The 23,101-nt window shown below is 43.1% G+C and overlaps 1 protein-coding gene across 1 annotated transcript in view; it reads left to right on the forward strand.

Annotated features, from left to right (window-relative positions):
* LOC137301586 (cation channel sperm-associated protein 2-like) overlaps positions 1-20,676 on the forward strand; it is a 37,133-nt gene extending 16,457 nt beyond the window's left edge. The window contains exons 8-14 of the mRNA XM_067971139.1: positions 4,847-4,971; positions 6,633-6,811; positions 12,170-12,269; positions 15,994-16,038; positions 18,861-18,967; positions 19,676-19,834; positions 20,581-20,676. Coding sequence (XP_067827240.1) covers positions 4,847-4,971; positions 6,633-6,811; positions 12,170-12,269; positions 15,994-16,038; positions 18,861-18,967; positions 19,676-19,834; positions 20,581-20,612 — 747 coding nt within the window. The 3' untranslated portion in view covers positions 20,613-20,676. The remainder of the gene's footprint in view (positions 1-4,846; positions 4,972-6,632; positions 6,812-12,169; positions 12,270-15,993; positions 16,039-18,860; positions 18,968-19,675; positions 19,835-20,580) is intronic.
* The last annotated feature ends 2,425 nt before the right edge of the window (positions 20,677-23,101 follow it).

Raw genomic sequence — 23,101 nt, forward strand, 5'->3', positions numbered from 1 at the left:
CTGTTCAGCCTTTCCTCTCAGTTCTGGTATCATCCTTGAGAATCTTTTTTGCACCCTCTCCCATGCAACTTTATCCTTTCTATAACATGGAGACCAGAACTATGCACAATACTCCAAATGTGGTCTAACCAAGGTTCTATACAAATTTAACATAACTTTTCTGCTTTTCAATTCTATCCCTCAAGAAATTAACCCTAGTGCTTGATTTGTCTTTTTATGGCCTTATTATTCTGTGTCACTACTTCTAATGATTTGTGTATCTGTACCCCTAGATCCCTTTGCTCCTCTATCCCGTTTAGACTCTTATTATCCAAGCAGTATGTGGCCCCCTTATTCTTCCTACCAAAATGCACCACTTCACATTTAGCTATATTGAAATTCATTTGCCATTCATTGCCCATTCTGCAAGTTTATTAATGTCTTCTTGCATTTTGACGCATTCTTCCTTTGTATTAACTACACTCCCCAATTTGGTGTCGTCCACAAATTTTGAAATTGTCCTTCTGATTCCAGAATTCAAATCGTTAATATAAATTGTGAACAATAGTGATCCCAGCATCGATCCCTGTGGATCATCACTTCCTACCTTTTGCCGGTCTGTGGGTAACATCTCTTAACCCCTACTCTCTGTTTTCTGTTTTGTAACCAACTTGCTATCCATTCTGCTATCTGTCCCCTGACTCCACACGCTCTGACCTTAGCATGAGTCTACAATGAGGTACCTTATCGATGGCCTTTTGAAAATCCAAATATATTACATCTACTGCATTACCCTTGTCCACTCTTTTTGTTACTTCTTCAAAAAATTCAATAAGGTTGGTCAAGCATGTCTTTCCCTTCTGAAATCCGTGCTAACCATTCTTTATTATATTTCCATTCCCCAGATGTCTTTCTATTACAGCTTTGAGTAAAGATTCTGTTATCTTTCCTACCACTGATATCAAGCTCACTGGTCTATAGTTCCCTGGATTTGTTCTATCTCCCTTTTTAAATATAAGAATAACATTAGTTGTCCACCAGTCCTCTGGCACTATTCCCTTTTCTAGTGAATATTTATATATATGTAATAGTGCCTCTGCTATCTCCTCCCTAACTTCTTTTAATATTTGTGGATGCAATCCATCTGGACCAGGGTCTTATCCTCTCTAAGTTTGATTAGTTTATCAATTATCTCCCCCCTTTCTATCTTAAATGTTTTAATATCTTTTTTGATCTGTTCTCCTAATGTCCTGCCCACCTTGTTACTCTCCCTGATAAATACCGAGGCAAAGTAACTATTCAATATATCTGCCATTTTGCTGTCATTAACTGAGTTTATTGTGTGCATCCCTTAGTGGCTCTATCCCTATTCTGATTTTTCTTTTGTTATTTATGTGTCTGTGGAATACTATTTCCTTTATATTCCTTGATAATTTAATCTCATAGTTCGTCTTTGCTTTCCTAATTGTTTTTTTTACTTCTTTCCTAACCTCTTCGCATTCCTTTTTGTCATCCTCTCCTTTATTGTCTATGTACTTAGAGTATGTTCTTTTCTTTAGTTTCAATTTTACCCTTATCTCTTTATTCATCCAAGGTGTTTCATTGCTGGTTAGTTTGTTCTTGCTTTTTAGAGGAATATATTTCTCCTGGACTCTATTGATCACCGTTTTAAATATTACCCACTGCTGTTCTATTACTTTGTCAATTTTTTTTCCAGTTTACCTGCCCTAGTTCCATTCTCATCCCCATAAAATTATTTTTTTTCCAATCTATTACTTTGATCTTTGTTTTACTTATGTCTTTCTCAATCATTATTTTAAACTTTATTATGTTATGATCGCTATTGCCTAGATGTTTCCCTACGCGTACTTCTCTTATCTGTTCTGGTTCATTTCCCATTACTAGATCCAGCAGTGATTCTTCTCTTGTTGGGCTTCTCACGTGCTAGTTAAGAAAAGGAGTCATGTACGCACTATAAAAACTCCATTCCCTTTTCTCCTTTCCCTACCTCTCCTTGCGAGTTTATTTGGGGATAGTTGAGGTCTTCCATGATTATTATTTGATGTTTTTTACTCATTTCATAGATTTGTCTGCATATTTCATCCTCTACTTCCCTTCTACTTTTAGGTGGTCTGTGGAATATCCCTATTAATGTGATCGATTCCTTCTTATCCTTTATCTCAATCCATATGGATTCTGTTTCCATCTCAATGTTACTTATGTCCCTTTTTTCTATTGCCATTATAGTGTCTCTAATTAGTACAGCTACCCCACTGCTTTCTACCCTATCATTTCTAAATACATTATATCCTGCAATATTTTACTGCCAGTCCTGTACCTTATATAACCATGTTTTAGTTATCTCTACCACGTCTGGCTCCTCACTATGAATTACTGCCTCCAGTTCCCCCATTTTGTTTCAGATGCTGTGCACATTGCTGGAGAGGCAATTTAATTTGTTTTTAGTAATTGTTCCCCTCCCTTTGTTTTTAACGGTCATTTTGTACTTATGTTCTGATTTGTTCCCTGACCGTTTATATGTTATCCACATTCCTTAACTTGGTCTGACCTTTTCTCTCATTTCCTATGTCTTTTTTCTTCAGACTTATATTATCTCCCCCAGATCCCACCCCCGTCTTACTATTTAAAGTCCTATTGACAACCCTATTTATCCTTTCCGCAAGGGCACTGGTCCCATTCCGGTTCAGGTGGAGCCCGTCCCAGCTATACAGCTCCTTCCTATCCCAGTACTGGTGCCAGTATCCCATGAAATGGAACCCCTCCTTCCCACACCACTCCTTCAGCCACGCATTCACCTTCCTGATCTGTCTATCCCTATGCCAATTAGCATGTGGCTCAGTAGTAATCCCGAGATTACTACCTATGAGGTCCTCTAGTGATAGAAGGGAAACAAAAAATAAATCAAGGGGAGGAATTTATTGGATTCAATATAAGTAACAAAATGGTAATGGAGAAAATAATGGGACTTAGGATAGATAAATCTCCAGGACTTGATGGTTTCCACCCCAGGGTATTAAAAGAAATAGATGAGGAAATTGCAGAAACGTTAGTCATAATCTTTCAAACCTCTCTTGATTCAGGAATTGTGCTTTTCGATTGGAAATTTGCTAATGTCACTCCATTATTTAAGAAGGGAGGGAGAGAGAGACCAGGTAGCTACAGACCCATCGGTTTATCATCAGTTGTGGGGACATTACCGGAATTTATCGTCAGAGACAGAGTGACTTAGCACTTGGACAAGTGTTAGCTGATCAAAGAAAGGCAGCATGGATTTATGATGGGTAGGTCATACCTGAGGAGGTCACTAATAAGATAGGTAAGGGAGTGTTTATGGATGTTATCTATATGGATTTCCAGAAGGCATTTAATAAGGTTGAGACAAGAGATTATTAGCAAAGATGAGAACGCACGGAATGGAGGTGGCCTTTTGACTTACGTTGAAAATTGATTGGAAGGTAGGAGACAGAGAGTGGGGATAAAGGGTAGGTACCCTGATTGGTGGGATGTGACAAATGATGTTCCCCAGGGATTTTTTCTGAGGCCTCAACTTTTCACCATATATATTAATGACTTAGATGAAGGAATATAGAGTTATATATCCAAGTTTGCAGATTACAGTAAGTTGGGAGGCACAGTAAATTGTGTAGGTGGGAGCAGGTTGTTACAAAGGGACATAGACAGACTAAGTGAATGGGCAAAACTCCAGCAGAATGGAGTTCAATGTGGGGGAAGTGTGAGGTCATCCACTTTGGATCCAAGAAATACAAATAGGAATTTTTTTTTTAATGGTGAGATACTAGGACCTGTGGAGAAGCAAAGGGATTTGGGTGTCCATGTACAGAAATCGCTAAAAGCTGGTTCACAGGTAAAAAACGTAACCAAAAAAGGCTAATGGAATGTTGGCATTTATCTCAAGGGGTTTGTAATTCAAAATTGAGCAAGTGATGTTTCAGTTGTACATAGCCAGGGGCCAGATCCCACCTGGAGTACTGTGTTCAGTTTTGGGCACTGCACCTCAGGAAAGAGGGTGTACAGTGCAGATTCACCAGAATGATACCAGAACTTAAGGGTTAAATTATGAAGACAGGTTGCATAACCTTGATTTGTATTCCCTTCAATTTAGAGAGGGTTGAGGGTTATTCAACGTATTTAAAATGATAAAGGGAATCAATGGGGAAGATGCAGCAAAATTATTTCCTCTGGTGGGGAATCCAGAACAAGGGGGCGAATCTTAAAATTAGAGCCAGGCCACATAGGAGTGAAATCAAGAAGCACTTTTTCACACAAAGGGTAATGGAAATCTGGGACTTCTCTTCCCTAAAAGGCTGTGGATGCTGGGTCAATTGAAATTTTCAAGACTGGGATTGGTAGATATTTGTTACGTGAGAGTATCAAAGGACATGGAGTAAAGGCGGGTAAATGGAGTTGAGAAACAGATCAGCCATCTGCCACTTCCAACATCATGGACCTTTTGAGGGCCATACGGAAGTTCCATCCAGACCAGACTTCACCAGGATTTTGCCACAGTGCTTCTTTAAGATGGAGACCCTGTATTTCTGGGAGCTGCCTGATCTTCCATCCCCTCTGCTGCGCTCTTTGTCACTTTATTCTGGAAGCACACCCCAGGGCTCAAAGAAATTCAGGGCCGTTGTACTTTTTTAAAGTCGTCCTCGATTTGCAAGCTATTCAGAAAAGGTAGTGATTTTAACATGCCTTGACATCGCTATGATTTTGCCATCTGCTCCCTGTGTACTTTCATGAGTTTCCACAATGACTGAGGGCAGATGCTGTGTTGTACTTACCTATGTGTGCTGCAAATTGATAATCAACTTTTTATCTATTCTAGGCAATGACTTTCATCTTGCTGTTGGTGTCGATATTTGCTTACGTTTTTGCAGTAGTCGGAGTGACACTTTTTCGGAGTTACACACAATCTAATAATCCAAATCTTGTTTATCGCTCAGCATTTCGGTAATTGCATTTCCAAAACTCTTCAAAAAATTGTATTGATTTTGCTTTACAAAAAACAAGCCCATTCCATACAGGATTTATCTCAGTATGACAACTGTTAGGAATGACCCAGTTAGGTGCAACATTCTATTAATTCAGCCTACTTAGAGATTGTCTAGAAATGTGAGAAATTCCTTTCTTCAACATCTTAACAAAAAAGAGAATTTACTGCCTTACGTGATTCTGTTAAATCATGTAAAATACAACAAAACCCAGTCTCATCATCAATCCTCCAGGTCAGGTATACTACCATTTAGATGTGAGTGATAGCTCTCTCTGTACTGTTCACACCGTGCCATAATCCCAAACACAGGGGAGTTCTCCTACACATTGTACCTGCATGACATCTCCTACACCAGTCACCATTGTTGCCTCCATGAGGGAAACTGCCAGTTTAGAGCCAATTATGGGAAGTTTGGTGTTGTGTATTTATGCCTACTAAAAATGGGTCAAGACAGTTGAATTTAGGAACTTTAGTTATCAAAGAGCGAAGGGATTCGTACCATCAATCTGGATTGGATTCATACATGCTTCGTGCCTTTAGTGACCTTTTTTCAACATATATTCCTATTATATTATTTTTATTACTACTAGTAATTTATTACATTAGTATTTTCAATGGGACAGTGCTTTTAGGAACCATCCCTTTAGTAGTTATTATTTAAAACAATAATTGTTACTTCAACATGGGCATCAGCTAACAGACCAATCAGATCACAGAATAGTGACAGATGGACTCTCTACTTTGGAGAAAAATTGGATGATTTTATTAGAGATCGAAGTGAAATGAACAGTAAAACGAGTGAAACTGTGATTCTGTGCCTGGTTTCTGAGTTTGTCTATGTATGTAGAACTCTACTCCTGCAAATTCGTTCTCAAATCAGCTCCTTGTTCAATTGTTTACCTTGGATCATTGGCGTACACTGCTCTTTGATATACGATAGGGAAAGGAAGGTATCAATGTGGCACCTATATAATCAGTCATAATATTATGGTCAGCCCAGTCTCTTGAATCCAGTATTATGTGGCATGAAGCTTGTACTTCAACTACTGTACAACAAGGCAGCTCCCGAGTGAGATTTTCTTGATTATTGAGCAACGGTACCACTAGATTAGATATTAAAAGTAATCTTTTGTAGGTTTCTGACAAAGAATGTTGTAAAATCACCCAGTTAGCAGGGAGTACACTTTTCTGAGGTGCACCTAAAATGTTTGAATAGATTGCCAAAGAGAAGATTGCGAGTCCAAGGGCTTTCTGTTGATTAAGAGGCAGCTTTCCTACTGATAGCTGCCTAGGGGCCTGGACTAATAATCCGGAGTCATGAGTTCAAGGGATAAATGCTGCTACTGGAAGTTACTTGATTTTGAACTTCATTGTGGTAGTAAAGATACATTACTGGCAGCTCCACAGTTCTCATTTCTCTGGCTTTAGAGGAGATACCACCACCAGGTCTTAGGGAAACGGATGGATCAGTCAACAAGGGGATTATCAATGCAATTGAACTGTTATCTGACTCTTAAATTTTTTGGAAGAAAAATTGGGGGAAAGAAATATATATTTTTGTTTGCGTGAATATTATGTAGTAGAAAACACATATCTTTATTTTGATTATTTTTACCAGTGGTATCTTGCATACATTGGAAACCCTTTTTCAGCTATTTACCCTGGACCATTGGCATGCGCTGCTCATCGATATATGGCAAGTAGAAGAAGTTGACAAAGTTTCAAGCGGGATCTATATAATTGTCTGGATCCTGATTGGCTCCTTCATATTCAGAAATATAATTGTAGGAATAATGGGTAAGCAAAGCACTTGTGTATTTTTTAGTTAAGCATTACCGTGTTGAATAGACAAGATGGTAAGAGTCTTATTACTAGTTTATTTAAAATAGCCAAAAAGAGCAACAGCTTTTCAGAGCATTTTAGAAAGCTCGTTCTTTAGCTACTAATTGTCTGATTTAACATTAAGGAGAATACATCAAAGTATATAGACTAAGAGAAAAAAAGGAATGAATGGATAGAGTCCTTTGCAAACAATTGTGATTTTTTTTGTTCCTCCCTGTTGGGTAAATGCAATATATAGTGTGCCATTGAGCCACAAAGATCCAGAAAGGGCTCAGATAGCCATTCTCAGTTGCAGTGGCAGTGGCGGTGCTACAATGTCCCAAGCAGAAGCGATTAAAATCGGGGATGCTCAAGAGGCAAGAATTGGAGGAATGCAGAAATCTTGGAGGGTTGTAGGGCTGGAGGAGGTCACAGAGATAGAGAGAGGCGAGGCCTTGGTTGGATTTGATAACAAGGACGAGAATTTTAAAATTCGAGGCCTTGCCCCATGCAGGTCACAGAAGAACAGATTTGATTGCCAGGTGCTAGAGTGCTTATCCAGGAAGTAAGATAGAGGAAATAAGTCCTCTATCTAGCAAGTGGGCACCATTCCCAGAACTGTCTGCTTGAAAAAACTTGGGGAAATATTGCATATAGATAAATGCTGTGCCAAGAAACCCAGCTTACCTGAACCTGCTGCAAGTAGCAATTCCACAAAATTTACCAACAGAACCTGTAAGTTGTTTTGTGCTGAATCATGCTAACTAGTAATAGAAGTTTAACCAGTGCAGTACTATCATGGGAAAGCATTACTATCACATGAGGGAGACCCTGAATGCTTACCATGCATGGCCATAGCATACGGGTACGGTAGCATAGTGGTTACGTTACTGGACTAGTAATCCAGAGGCCTGGACTAATAATCCGGAGTCGTGAGTTCAAATCCCGCCATGGAGCTGGAGAATTTAAATTCAATTAAATAAAATCTGGAATTAAAATACTAGCACCAGTAATGGTGGTCATGAAACTACCGGATTGTCGTAAAAACCCATCTGGTTCACTAATGCCTTTTAGGTGAAGGAAACCTGCTGTCCTCACCTGCTCTGGCCTATATGTGACTCTGGACTCACAGCAATGTGGTTGATTCTTAATTGCCCTCTGAAATGGCCGAGCAAGCCACTCAGTTGTAAAATCTCACTTAAAAAAAAAAGTCATTTTAAGAATAAAACCGGACGGACCACCCGGCATCAGACCACTAGGCACCGGACACGACAAAGGCAAACCAAGCCCAGTCGACCCTGCAAAGTCCTCCTCACTAACATCTGGGGACTTGTGCCAAAATTGGGAGAGCTGTCCCACAGACTAGTCAAGCAACAGCCTGACATAGCCATACTCACAGAATCATACCTTTCAGCCAACGTCCCAGACTCTTCCATACCTGGCTATGTCCTGTCCCACCGGCAGGACAGACCGACCAGAGGTGGCGGTACAGTGATATACAATCAGAAGGGAGTGGCCCTGGGAGTCCTCAACATTGACTCTGGACCCCATGAAATCTCATGGTATCAGGCCAAACATGGGCAAGGAAACCTCCTGCTGATTACCACCTACTGCCCTTCCTCAGCTGATGAATCAGTCCTCCTCCATGTTGAGCACCACTCGGAGGAAGCACTGAGGGTAGCAAGGGCACAGAATGTATTCTGAGTGGGGGACTTCAATGTCCGTCACCAAGAATGGCTCGGTAGCACCACTACTGACCGAGCTGGCCGAGTCCTGAAGGACATAGCAGCCAGACTGGGCCTGCGGCAGGTGGTGAGCGAACCAACACGAGGGAAGAACTTACTTGACCTCGTTCCTCACCAATCTACCTGTCGCAAATGCATCTGTCCATAACAGCATTGGTAGGAGTGACCACCGCACAGTCCTCATGGAGATGAAGTCCCGTCTTCGCACTGAGGACACCATCCAACGTGTTGTGTGGCACTATCACAGTGCTAAATAGGATAGATTCAGAACAGATCTGTCAGCTCAAAACTGGGCATCCATGAGGCACTGTGGGCCATCAGCAGCAGCAGAATTGTGTTTCGGTACAATCTAACCTCATGGCCTGGCATATTCCTCACTCTACCATTACCAACAAGCCTGGTTCAATGAGGAGTGTAGAAGAGCATGCCAGGAGCAGCACCAGGCGTACCTAAAAATGAGGTGCCAACCTGGTGAAGCTACAACTCAGGACTACATGCATGCTAAACAGCTGAAACAACATGCTATAGACAGAGCTAATCGATTCCACAACCAACTGGATCAGATCAAAGCTCTGCAGTCCTGCCACATCCAGTCATGAATGGTGGTGGACAATTAAACAACTAACGGGAGGAGGAGGCTCTGTAAACATCCCATCCTCAATGATGGCGGAATCCAGCACGTGAGTGCAAAAGACAAGGCTGAAGTGTTTGCAACCATCTTCAGCCAGAAGTGCCGAGTGGATGATCCATCTCGACCTCCTTCCGATATCCCCACCATCACAGAAGCCAGTCTTCGGCCAATTCGATTCACTCCACGTGATATCAAGAAACGGCTGAGTGCACTGGATACAGCAAAGGCTATGGGCCCCGACAATATCCCGGCTGTAGTGCTGAAGACTTGTACTCCAGAACTAGCTGCGCCTCTAGCCAAGCTGTTCCAGTACAGCTACAACACTGGCATCTACCCAACAATGTGGAAAATTGCCCAGGTATGTCCTATCCACAAAAAGCAGGACAAATCCAATCCGGTCAATTACCGCCCCGTCAGTCTACTCTCAATCATCAGCAAAGTGATGGAAGGTGTCGTCGACAGTGCTATCAAGCGGCACTTACTCACCAATAACCTGCTCACTGATGCTCTGTTTAGGTTCCGCCAGGACCACTCGGCTCCAGACCGCATTACAGCCTTGGTCCAAACATGGACAAAAAAGCTGGATTCCAGAGGTGAGGCGAGAGTGACTGCCCTTGACATCAAGGCAGCATTTGACCGAGTGTGGCACCAAGGAGCCCGAGTATAATTGAAATCAATGGGAATCGGGGAAAACTCTCCAGTGGCTGGAGTCATACCTAGCACGAAGGAAGATGGTAGTGGTTGTTGGAGGCCAATCGTCTCAGCCCCAGGACATTGCTGCAGGAGTTCCTCAGGCCCAACCACCTTCAGCTGCTTCATCAATGACCTTCCCTCCATCATAAGGTCAGAAATGGGGATGTTCGCTGATGATTGCACAGTGTTCAGTTCCATTCGCAACCCCTCAGATATTGAAGCAGTCCATGCCCACATGCAGCAAGACCTGGACAACATCCAGGCTTGGGCTGATAAGTGGCAACGAACATTCGCACCAGACAAGTGCCAGGCAATGACCATCTCCAACAAGAGAGAGTCTAACCACCTCCTCTTGACATTCAACGGCATTACCATCGCCGAATCTCCCACCATCAACATCCTGGGGGTCACCATTGACCAGAAACTTAACTGGACCAGCCATATAAATACTGTGGCTACAAGAGCAGGTCAAAGGCTAGGTATTCTGTGGCAAGTGACTCACCTCCTGACTCCCCAAAGCCTTTCCACCATCTACAAGGCACAAGTCAGGAGTGTGATGGAATACTCTCCACTTGCTTGGATGAGTGCAGCTCCAACAACACTCAAGAAGCTCGACACCATCCAGGACAAAGCAGCCCGCTTGATTGGCACCCCATCCACCACCCTAAACATTCACTCCCTTCATCACCGGCGCACTGTGGCTGCAGTGTGTACCATCCACAGGATGCACTGCAGCAACTCGCCAAGGCTTCTTCGACAACATCTCCTAAACCCGCGACCTCTACCACCTAGAAGGACAAGAGCAGCAGACACATGGGAACAACACCACCTGCACGTTCCCCTCCAAGTCACACACCATCCCGACTTGGAAATATATCGCCGTTCCTTCATCGTCGCTGGGTCAAAATCCTGGAACTCCCTTCCTAACAGCACTGTTGGAGAACCTTCACCACCCGGACTGGAGCGGTTCAAGAAGGCGGCTCACCACCACCTTCTCAAGAGCAATTAGGGATGGGCAATAAATGCTGGCCTCGCTAGCGACGCCCACACCCATGAACAAATAAAAAAAAATGAGAGAAATACAATGAATAAACTATGTGGACACTAAAAGGTTCTTAAGGGGCTTCACACAAGAAATCACTGTAAACCAACCTAGATGCACGATGTACGTTCATTTAATGTCAGACAGAAAGGTCTTGAGGAGGGACAGCTGTGTACCACTATTTCTGTTCCACACAATTGTTTTATCTCAAGACTACCCGTCAGCCTTGGCTTAGTGTTAGCACACTGCATTGTACAGACACTCTGGCCAGAAGGATGAGGGTTCAAGCACCACTCCAGAGACATGAACAAATAATCTCAGCTGACACTTCAGTGCGGTACTGAAGGAGTGCTGCACTGTCAGAGGTGCCGCTTTCAGATGAGACATTAAACCGAGCCCCTGTCTGCTTATTAGGTGGACATAAAAAATTCCACGGCATTATTTGAAGAAGAGCAGGGGAGTTCGACCAGTGTCCTGGCCAACATTAATCCCCTAATTAACATCACTAAAACAGATTATCTAGTCATTTATCTAATTGCTGTGACCAATTTTGCTCCCGCGTTTGCCTACATAACAACAGTGGCCACTCTTCAAAAGCACTTAATTGGCTGTGAAGAGCTTCGTGATGGCCTGAGGACAGGAAAGGTGCTGTATAAATGCAAGTTCTTTCTTCTCTGCTTGCAGAACGAGATGACACCTCATAGAAGGGAGCAGACTGGAGGAAGTCCAAGACAGTAAAAAAACCTTAACTCCTTTTGAGAAGGCCACCCAGAGTATCATAAGGGAAATAGAGGATGGTGAAGCCGGAGGCCTCTCATCTGGTACCATCACGGTCCTGTCTTGTCTAGTTGTCCTACACAGTCACTGACACACAGGCATATACTCAACTTCTGGAACATCACACAAAATATATTGCAGTGACAGGCTGTTTGAAGTTGTTCATTTGATGCAGCACTTGGACAGATGATGGGTCCCATTTGATACACCAACAACTAGCACAACTAGGAGAAAGCATACGGAAAGTGCATTTTGTGCACAGTATCCTCTATGTGTCAACAGTAATTTTAAATCAAGTGGGAAATGTGCACACTTTACTGGACGATAACACATAAATACTGCCAGCATAAGTCTTATTGCTAAAAGCAATTTCCAGGCCATAATCTCAAAATTCAAATGCAAAGTATTTCTGTAGCTTCAAAATATTTTTCTTTTTTTACCCAAAGTGAGCAATTTTCAGACCATAAGGAATGATCTTTCAGCACAAATTCGGCAGCTTGAAGCCCAACGAAAAGCAGACCATTTTAAACTGCTGATGATGCAGAGGTAGGAAGCAAAGTTATGTTATAGTCTGTTTGATATTGAAAATATATAAAACACAGGTCACATAACAAAATACTGCATTTTATACTTGCATAAATTATTTTTTTTAACTCTAAATAATGTGCCATTTTTAGAAATGGTTAATCATCCCGTTTTGCACCCAATGTTAGTATGTTGAAGTTCCAGGTCAGGCACAGCATGGGTGATGATTCCTGCTCCTGATTACTGTATTGTGATCCATAATTCGTTGCTGTTTGTAGCGAAATGGGAAATGCATGTATAAAAAACTCATTTGCAATTTTGCTGCAAATAATGAATTGATGAAATTCCCCTCCTTGAGGTGAGAACAGGATTGGGCTTAGCTTGGTGGACCCTTTGGTCAAATAGCCTGCTGACGTTCACTGTCCAGTCGAATGAAGAATGGCAACTCGGCAAGGCACTATCGCTAGAGAACTGCATCACAAAGATGCTCCCTCCCAGAGGAGAGGAGAAAATTTAGAAAAACTGTTAATCCTAGATCATGTCGGGCTCTATTTTAGCACCCGCTATCTGGTGCGTTCCCCGCAGGGGGGCTCCGAAAATCGGAGAATCCCGGCGCGGTACCGGAGCCCGCCCCGAACCCGCGCACTTCCGGGTTCCCCGCTGACGCGCCGGCGTGCGCGCGCAGCCCCCGCTGGTGGGAATCCCGCAGGCAATTAAAGCCAGCGGGATGCCACTTGACAGTATTTATTTCGGTATTTCAGGTCATTAACTGACCTGATTAAGGGACTATGTGGGATTTTAGAACAAAATGGGACCGTTTCCCACACTGGGGGAAACACTCCCAGGTCGAATGGACGTGTCGCAGCTGTCAGCCTGTGGCAGCTGCAAAGGTCCATTTGACAGGTGGGGGGGGGGGGGAGACCCTCACCCATTGCAGGAGGCCACTCCATCACTTGGGACAAAGTTTGGCCTCCACCACCCTCCTCCTGACAAAGTCACCAACCTGCACACTTACCCCGGGGTCCAGAGACACGTACCTACCTTGCGGACCCCCTCAGATGTACATCTTGCGGATGGGGGCCGCCGTAGCTGCAGTCATGACCTCCTCGGAGGGCGAACAGCCTCACCAGCCTCGCCATCCACGCTGTCCACCTCTGACACATGGAGCTCCACAACAGAGTGCTGTGACACATCCACCTGTACAGCAGGAGGGAGGGCTACCGCAGAAAGAGATGCGTCGCAGAGGGCACTACCCTCGCCATAGGGTCCACAGACTGAGGCTCAGCCTCCTGGACCTCTCTGAGCAGCAGTGCACACGGAGGCTCAGAGTCACTCGACATGTAGCCGTGGACATCTGCAGCCTCTTTCATGCCGAGCTGCTCCTGGCTGGCCCGAGCACCATCTTCTTACCTGTCGCTGTCAAAGTCACCACTGCCCTCCACAACTTCTCCTCCGCATCCTTCCAGGGTGCAACCGGGGACATCGCCGATATCTCTCAGTCTTCTGCGCAAAAGAGCGCTGCAAATACACCTACACCCACTCTGCAGTGCCACAATGGGTGGCATCAGTTGTGGGTCCTCATAGTGATCCTCAGGAGCGGGCATTATTGCACAAACCAGACAGGATTTGCGAAGACATGGCAGTAGTGGTGCCAATATAATGTGTAATGTGAGTTGTTCTGAAATGCAATATAAGCATCACCCATGACAAACCCTCAAACACCCTTGTGCATCCCCTTCATGCTCACGACACGTTTGCCTTACGCTGCCTACTGCACATATGTGATGCATGCCCTGTGGCTGCAGCACAGGTAGTGGCAGGTTGAGTGAGGCTGACTGTGAAAGAGATGCACGAGAGGGTGAGCATGAGATAGAGCCATGAGATTGTATGAGGATTGGGTTGCGTGGTAGTGGCGGGGTGAGTAGGTGCAGGTAAGATGAGGATGAGGTTTGAGTGGGTATGAGGGGTGATGTGACAGAGTAGTGTTGGCAGTGCCGAAGGAGATGTGGGGTGGGGGCAGTGCTGTGGCAGACGGAGTGTAGGGGAACGGCTACGTGTACTCACTTTGGTTGACCTACTCAGGTCATTGGAGCGCCTCCTGCACTGTATGCAGGTGGGCGATATGTTGGTGGCGCTGGTGACCTCCTCTGCCACCTCGAGCCAGGCCTTCCTGGTGGAAGATCTCTGTCCTCCCCCTCCTCCTCACCCCATGTATTGATACCTGGAGTGAGGCATCATTAAACTGGGAGCAGCCTTCCCCCTGGGCTGCTCAATGCTGTCATTTTTGCTATTTGTTGCAGCATCTGTCAGTGGAGGACTGCCCCTTTAAATAGAGCGCCTCCAGCTGACGGATCTTACTGCGCATGCGCAGCCTGCCCGACGCGCAGATCAGCAGTGGGAAACCCGGAGGAGCAGGTAAGTGGCTCCAATTAGTGGTTTGTCTGCTACGATCGCGCCGGAAACTCACTAATTTCACCGGGCGCGTTACCCACGCGCCCGATAGCCCCCCCGCCGAGAACCCGCAGCCCTGCTATCATTGGGCCCGTGGTGATGAGATATCTGTGATTTGTTGTAAGGCACTTGGGTCAATTCAAGCTTCCAAATGTCAATGTAATAAATGGTCTTCATGATAGAGTAGATATGTGGTTTGAAGCTCAGCTCAGGGCCGAGCAGGACACTTGAGATTGTGTTCTAGTTAGTTGAACAAGCAGCTGGAGAGGGGATGGAATTGGGCATGAAGATGTAGAATTTCTGGTGAGAGCTGAGCAGGGTGGCTCCAGTCTTGCCAAAGTATCTTGGATTTAACCAAGTTAAATGTTTCATTCATGGTACAATACTTGCACAATATCATTTCAACCTTTGGACATCAAAATTCATCTTTTATTTCTCCATTTTGCACTTTTACCCTAAAAATGTGGGACATCACCTTCATTGTGTTTGTTAGTGTACTGTCATTAGCATACACGAGCATACGCAAAGTGCTTCACTGTAGCTAAATTCTTGAGTGTCCTAACTTAGTACGATTGATAAATTAAGATGCTGATTTGTAGAAACTGCAATCTTCTCACTTGGATGGTAAAGGCAGGAATTTATCATTGGAATACAGGCTGGCTGAACTTGACACCCCAAATCAGGTTACCACCTCTATTACGGCATATTTTATCTGTTTTCCAAAATTGTCTCTGTCAGAAGGAGCTAATTTCTCAGTTTTAAAAACTGCTCAGATAATCAATTAACAAAGCCACAATCAAGGCAGTTGGCAGTGCTGTCTCCATGTTGCTTAATTCATGAATTGCCAAAGATTTGATCAGAGTCACCTCTCCATAATGGACTGAAGTGCATACAATTTATGGTCCAAAACTCCACGGGGACAATTTTAACTTTTGACGCTAGTGTAAAATAGGTGATATTGGATCGGCCGCCCATTATGCATCTTTACCAGTTTTCATTTTCATTGACTTTCATGGCAGTGGAACAAGCAGTTCAATTCCCTACTCTGCTGATCTCAGATATAATGTTGTAGAAGGTAAATGGGTGAAGGCCGAGCACCTCACAATGGAGGGAGAGGGGGATGGGGGGAGTGGAATCCTGCCTTGTGTTGCCTGGTTTCTTGTGGAGACATTGCTAGAAACCTGGGAGGAGGTTGCTGATTCTCACTTTTGGGTGCAGATGTTAAGAGGTGGGGGAAAACATGGATGGGCAGAAATAAAGAAACTTACCTACTATTGTTCCTCCTCATTTTCAGGAGGATGAGTCAACAAATGAGCTTAAAAGAGGATGCGAGCAAAGTGTAAGCATTTTATAATTCTTATTTAATATACTAAAGTGAATGTCTCATATTAATTCGCAGAGCTAGTAGCATTATGAGAAAGATAGGCCCCAATATTTACGGGTAGGCGGGGAGGGAGTGGGGGTGCGTGTTAGAGGGGGGAAACCCGGAAATCCCAGGAAGGCGGAGGTCCTGCCGAATTTAACGGCAGGACCTCATTATCATTTTTTTAGTCTATTTCCAACTCTGCTGGACAGGCTGGCCGGCTGCCAGGTGGGAAAGCCTGCGGTAGAAGGCCACAGCCGGGGACTGTTGGGGACGGTCCCCAGTAATCGGGAAAGATCGCGGGTTGAAGTGGAGGGTCGGCAAAGATTGTGGGGCACAAGGGGGGGTTGGACCGGAAATCAAGGGGGAGGGAAAAGTCACGAGGCATAAGGCTTGGGATTGCGGGTTGGTGCAGGGAGCAGGTGGTGGCGGATGGCGGCAGAAGATTTGCTTGAGGGGTCGGGGGGAGCACTCCTGTTCCTCCTGGCTCGCAAGCAGTGCTATGAAAAGCACTTACCTACCTGATCCGGCTGTTCCTGCCTCCACTTAGCTGCCAGGTTTCCCGAGCTCTGGGAAACCCGGCCAGCCAGGGTTATATTTAAATCAGGCTCCCACCTGCACTGTGAGAGCATTATTTAAATGTTATAATAAACTGTCCCGCCTCTCGAGAGTGGGATACAGACACAGCATGCAGTCCCCCACCGTAAAAATGGTGGCAGGCATACACGGCGGGTTGGGGTCGTGTTACACAATCTTTAATTTTTAACCCACCCCCCCCCCCCCCCCCTGAGGTGCGGGGCGGGGGGCGATTAAAATTCCCCATTTGGTGTTAGAACTGAGAACCTTCTAATAGATTGGGAGAGACTAGACCAAGAAATGAAAATAAAACGTGCCGTGCTTGGTAAGCACTGACTGAATTTTTTTTTAAGAAGCTTGCCTGCTAGCTTTTTCTTGAGTAGTTGCACCTTGTCACAACCCTCTAAGTTCTCATGACAAGTGACCTTTATTTCTCAGAGTAACTTGGTGTGATGTGCATGATTCTCACACTTGTGAAACACTTGATGGCATATTTTCACCTCCATCCCCTTGCTTCTCAAAGGGACACACTGTGGATATTCTCGGACACACTGTGATATTCTCATCCCTTGCTGTTATTTACCACAGTGCTCTTGCATTGTGAATTTTTAAAATAATAATATTTATGACAACACAGTAATGCTGAGAATGAATCAGTTTGACTCTAACTGCCTCATCATGATTTACTGCTACAAACTATTATTCACATAAATGTGCCATCTTGGGCTCATTGGTCAGAGATTAATCCTTATGCTGTCATCTCTGAAGCTCAGAGAGATGTTTTCATTCTTCACACAGCTCAATGCAACACTCTTCTCATCACAGGAGTTTGATTTGATACTTCTTTTTTTACTTCAGGGCTTGTGATGACTTTTTTTTGCATGGTGGTTAACACTTTTTTCGGATGGATTTGTTGTAACACTCACAGGGAACCAGGTGTGATTTTTTTCATTTCATAGAATTCAACATAAGACATTTGTTTATCTATTAATATTCTGTTCTGTAATACTCAACTGCACCACAATATTGGATTTGGTGAACAAAACCCAACTTGGGAAGATAAGTCAATGAATTGCTTGCTGAAAAACACAATATTTTGGATCTGCAAAAGCTTAATGATAGGAGGCTGAAGTGTATATAGAGTACCATATCATAATAATTATGATAATGGGAGGGTAACATGGTAATGTATTGATCTGAAGTGTAATATTCTATCTGTAAGGTATGCTTTGTCTATCCTGTATCCTTTATTTGTTGAATGCCTGATGTATGCTTTTAAGTTCAGTAAATGTTTATGAACTTTTTTATTTATACAATAATATAAATTAATTTGGATATTCCCATTGTGCTGTTGCTAATGTGATTAATCGCCATCATCAGTCACGTTTCTTAGCACCTTGAAAAATTGTCAAAATATTACCACGTAGTCCTTACATTTTCACCAGGCTTATTAATCAATTTGGTGAATTCATTTTTTAATTTAAAAATACAGATCATTAAGTTCCTTTTGTTAAATGATTTTGTCTTGGATTTTGGATGAAAAGATATCTGCAGATTGCAAAATAAGCAGCAGAAATCTACACTGTAAAATATGAGTTATGGAGAAGCTTCCCTGATGGCTTAGTGGATACTGCTCAGTGCACTATTGAGCCATCCAGACCAGGAGAGGCCCAGATTCTGTCCTTGATCTATCCTGAGTTCAGTGACCTAACCCTAACCCTCACCCTTATGCAGCCAGGGTAGCTAGCAGGGATAATACGATTGGCCTCAGTGCTCCTGGTAAAGGGAGGAGAAAAATCAGCCCTGTTTCTCTGCTTCTGATTGCCGTTCAGTGATTCCTGCTGGAAAGTACAGATGTCCGGACATCTGGGAAATGAGGTTCCTTCTGCAGATAATTTGAGTGAAAAAATTGGCACAAGGGGAAAACGGGAAATCCTGTATTTTGTTCTTGTGCAAATGTTTTCATTAGTATTATCAGCAGGAAGAATCCCACCACTCTGGTAAGGAGAGGATTGGACTGGGTTGCGATGCTCTTCATATAGCCAACTGACACTCACCACCTAGGTTCGTGCAGAAAAAATGGCCAAAAATGGTGAAGTACTGGAGGATGCTTGTGGAAATGAACCGATGCCTTCAGGTGAGAAGGGGAGACAACTGGAGTGGGGAAAAATTAAAGCTGGAGTGCATTACCTCATTCAATTTCTACTACTTGCTGTGTGCAGAGATAGACAGAGAGAAACTGATTTATCTGCTCCTGGTCAATCGGAGTTTAGGACGAGCAGCCAAGGGAGTCATTCAAGTGATGGATCTCATAAATCCGCAGCTAAAGGTAAGAGAGAAAATTATAGGTTGATGAAAACAAATTTGAAATATTAATTTCCTTCACAGTTTTCACAATGCACTAACATATAAATTACAAAAGTATTGTATTATTGGCGTTTTCAGACAATTTTTTTACCAATACAGATTGTTAAGTTCCTTTTGTAGGGTATTTGGCCTTGGATTTTGAATGGATACATGCCAACAGATTGCAAAATAAGCAGCAGAAATCTACATTGTTAAATATGAACTTACTCAAGGTTAGGTGGTTGGATGCTTAACTAAGGATTTCAAGTTTATATCTCAGTCTTGATATACATTCCCACTTGAGTGTCCTTAAATAATGAATATCTGTGCAGTTGTGAGGGATATATCCCTCTTTGGCAGTCCTTTTATATTGTTGCACATAGAAAGATCCTGTGTATATGTATCCAAGTTAACAACGCTTTAAGTATTGTAATTGTCTTGTGCTTGAATAACTAAAATTTAAAAACATTGTTAAAATAAGCCCACGGGAACTGCAGGTCAAAGAACTAGCTTTATGTCGGACACCTGCAAGTACAGCCTCCCCACTAAGAGCTCCCTATGACTGCTGCTCCCTGCTGGGATTGTAGAATCATTGAATTGATGCTCATAGGCTTTTAGCAGTTAGGGTGCCATGTGATTAAATGTGAAAGGAAGTACAAATTAAAGCCATATTGGTTTTATTTCTACACAGACTGGGACAGTTACGTTCGCAAAAATATAAAGCTGTTGAAAAATAACCAGGGAAGAGAGAAGGTTATCTGGCCAAGGGATTCCTTGTTTCGTTATTATGAACTTCTAGAACAGCTCCAATACAATTTGGAGGAACGAAAGAAGCTGCAACTTCTTGCAGGTTGGTGCAATCACTGGTGCTAAATGAACCTACATGCCAAACGCTGACAACTTTATTAGGTCATGCAATCATAAATGACAGAAATAACATTACTAATCAGTATAAACTCGTGTTGGGTGCCAGAATGTTTTAGCTCAGCAACGCAGAATTTCAATTCAAGACAAAATTGGAAAGCAGAAGCATAAGCACGAGGATTTAGATAAAACCACTGGTCTCCCAGTGACATGTCCCATACTCTGCACCAAAGGGTAGGAAGGTGATCTGCTGTCAGATCTCTGCCAGTGTTGCTTTCTAACTGACCATTTAAAAGTTTCACAAGGGCAATGTGAGATGATTCTTCCTCTCTTTGTTCCCCTCTGCCTGTATTCTAGCAGCTGGCTTTTGCTCAGTGCTTCTCCAGTTCACACAACTAAGATCAGAGACCCAAATTGGGAATCATCTGCAATAACTCCCACAGCATCTTTGGTAGCACGGTGCCTTGTAGCTCCAACACAGTAAGTCACTGTGCTGCCATGTATTACTGTTTATAACTGGTTCCCAATGCTATTATAGTTTATGAATATGCACATAGATTTATTTTTAATTGTACAAGTTAAAGAAAATTGCAGGATCTAAAGTGGGTTCAGATCCTGGTGCTGTGAACTATTAGCCAAAAAGTAATAACAGGGATAAAACCTTACCCTACAAATGACATTAAATCACCAGTAACCTAATGTATTTGATACTTGTATTTTTGTTTTCTGCAGCCCAGGCCCTCCTGAATATGCACGATGTGTAAAAAGAATTCAAGATGTATACAGTCAAAGTAAATATTCAAGAAAGTAAAATATATTGTTAATAAACACTGTAGTGCTAATGTTTGTTAAATAAGTTATTACCAATATTGTAACACAACCATTTCAATTCTGCTTGATCTGCCATTTATTTCATTTACACTTTCACTCTTGTTGCCATCATTTTTCAGTTATTTCTCTCCTTTGTGCCACACAACATTGAAAGGCATTTTGGGTGTAACATACCAGTTTCCTCTCTGCGCAGAAGTCCCTAGCCTCCACTTGTCATTTCCTTTAATGCTAGAACTCAGGCACATTGGGCATCAATCCTTGTGACACGCTCGGGTGAACTTTTTACTTTCACCGGCAGGTGGAAAACAGGCGTTATCGGATCGGCCGCCTGATTTTCATTTCCACTGAAGTCCGTGGAAATGAAAATTGGGCAGGGTGTAAAACGGGCAGCCAATCTGCTCCTGCCCATTCTCCACACAGCGGTGAAAGTGAAAAGTCATACCATTCATGCTCACAGTATATACATGCGTTGGAGAGGGTTCAGAGATAGAACTGCAAAATTGATCTCCAGTGTAAAGAGGATGAGTTAAGAAAGTTTGGAGAAACTCAACCTCTATAGTTTAGAAAGATGGAGGTTAAGGGCGGACCTCACTGAGGTATATAAATTATTAAATGGCATAGAATATTACTCTAAAGCAAGCCAAGAAAGTAGCATCAATGAGCACAGCATCTTGTTTTCTGTGCTGCTCCACAAGATGTCTCAAAGTGTTTTACCTTAAGGAGGGCATAACAGTGAATGCCAAACAGGTTGGGAAAAGTACAAATGTTTAGTGTAGTGCTTGGTTGAAGAGAAAGACTTTGAAAGGTTTTTGAAAACAGGGTGAGAGGAAGCATACTGAAGGGAATAAGGTGGTGAGGTGAAGGGAATTGAGTAGGGTATTCTAGAAGGTAGTAGCATAGAAGCTGGAAGAGTGGCCACCAATAGTGTAGTAGAGAGGGCAAGGGATAAAGAAAAGCCCATTGTTACAGGGGTGGGTTGCAGGTGGGGACGTAAGGTAAAGTGGAACAAGGCCATGGAGGGATTTGAAAGTGAGGATGAGAATTTTGAAGTCAACCCACTGGGCCACAGGGAGCCAGTGGAGGAAGAGAGTGATGAGAAGTGGGACGTAGTACAGATAACGATGTGCAGGTTTGAGACAAGGAGGCCAGCTAATGACGCCTTTTGAGAAGTTGAGCCTCAAGGTGATGAAGCCTGGATTAGGGTTTTATCAGCAGAAGGGGAAGAGATGGGGATAGAGATGCGCAATGTTGTAGAGGTGGAAGAAAGTGGTCCTGGTAATTCAGTGGATGTCCGGAAGGAACCTGAGCTTGGGTTTGAGCAGTACATAAAGGATCCACTCCTCCTGACAGCCTGAGTGGGCAGGTGGGGAGGCTGATGGGAGTTTGAGGCCAGAGGTACGTTGGTGCTGATGGGAGCCAAGAACAATGTCAATGGTTTTGCTAATATTAATCTGGAGGAACTTTTGGCTTATCTGGATCTTGATGTCAAAGTTGGAGAGTGCAGCAACAGCTTTTAGATCAGTGTAGGAGGTAGAGCCAGATGTTGTTAGAGCACATGTGGAAGCTGATCCCATGCTTCTGGTTGATGTCACCAAAGTTTGGCATGTAGATAGTAAAGAGGAGGAGTCTGGGGATGGATTCTGGGTACATCAGAGATGCAGATAGAGGAGAAGCTGTAGCATGGTAGTTAGAAATAGTGAAGTGGTTTAGGGTGGGTTTCTTGAGGAGGAAATGATAATGGTGGTCTTGAAGGAAATTGGGATGGTGCTAGAGGATAGAAACAGGTTGATGTTGCCACCAAGCATGGGAATATAAATTTATATTAGTGAAAAGTAAATTTAAAATATTAGGGAGAACCTCTTTGCTCAAAGGATGAAAAACATTTTGAATAGTTTGAGGTAGCATAGTGGAGGCAATAACAGTAAAATAGTTCCAAATGCAACTGGGAGAGTTACAGTAGTAGGTGGATAAGATTCAATGGGTCAAAGGGCCTTTTATAATCCTTGACTTCTTTATGTTCTTACGTTATCTTTCTGAATTCCTTAGAATCAGCACCACAATAGTAATCATCAATATACCAAAAAATTTGCAGAAGAAACACAGATTACAATGATTGACAATGTTTTGGAAAAACACAAAAAATAATCAGAGGCTAAGTATAACATTTTATAAAAAGACTGATGATTTAACTGAAAAAATATAAGAATTCAAATGGTCTGTGTAGCAGGAATACAAAACATCATTAATCACTTAAAATAAAAGATTAAAAACCTTGCAATAATGGTACAGTATTAATATTGCAATTTATGTAACAAAATTAGTTGGAATCTTGTCTGATGTAACATTTACACTTGGTTACTGCTTATTTTGGCAGTAATCCCAGTTTTGGAGTAATTACTGCAAGTTTGCATTCTTCACAGAG

This window comes from Heptranchias perlo, chromosome 34 (assembly GCF_035084215.1).
Source record: "Heptranchias perlo isolate sHepPer1 chromosome 34, sHepPer1.hap1, whole genome shotgun sequence".
NCBI classification, from domain to species: domain Eukaryota; kingdom Metazoa; phylum Chordata; class Chondrichthyes; order Hexanchiformes; family Hexanchidae; genus Heptranchias; species Heptranchias perlo.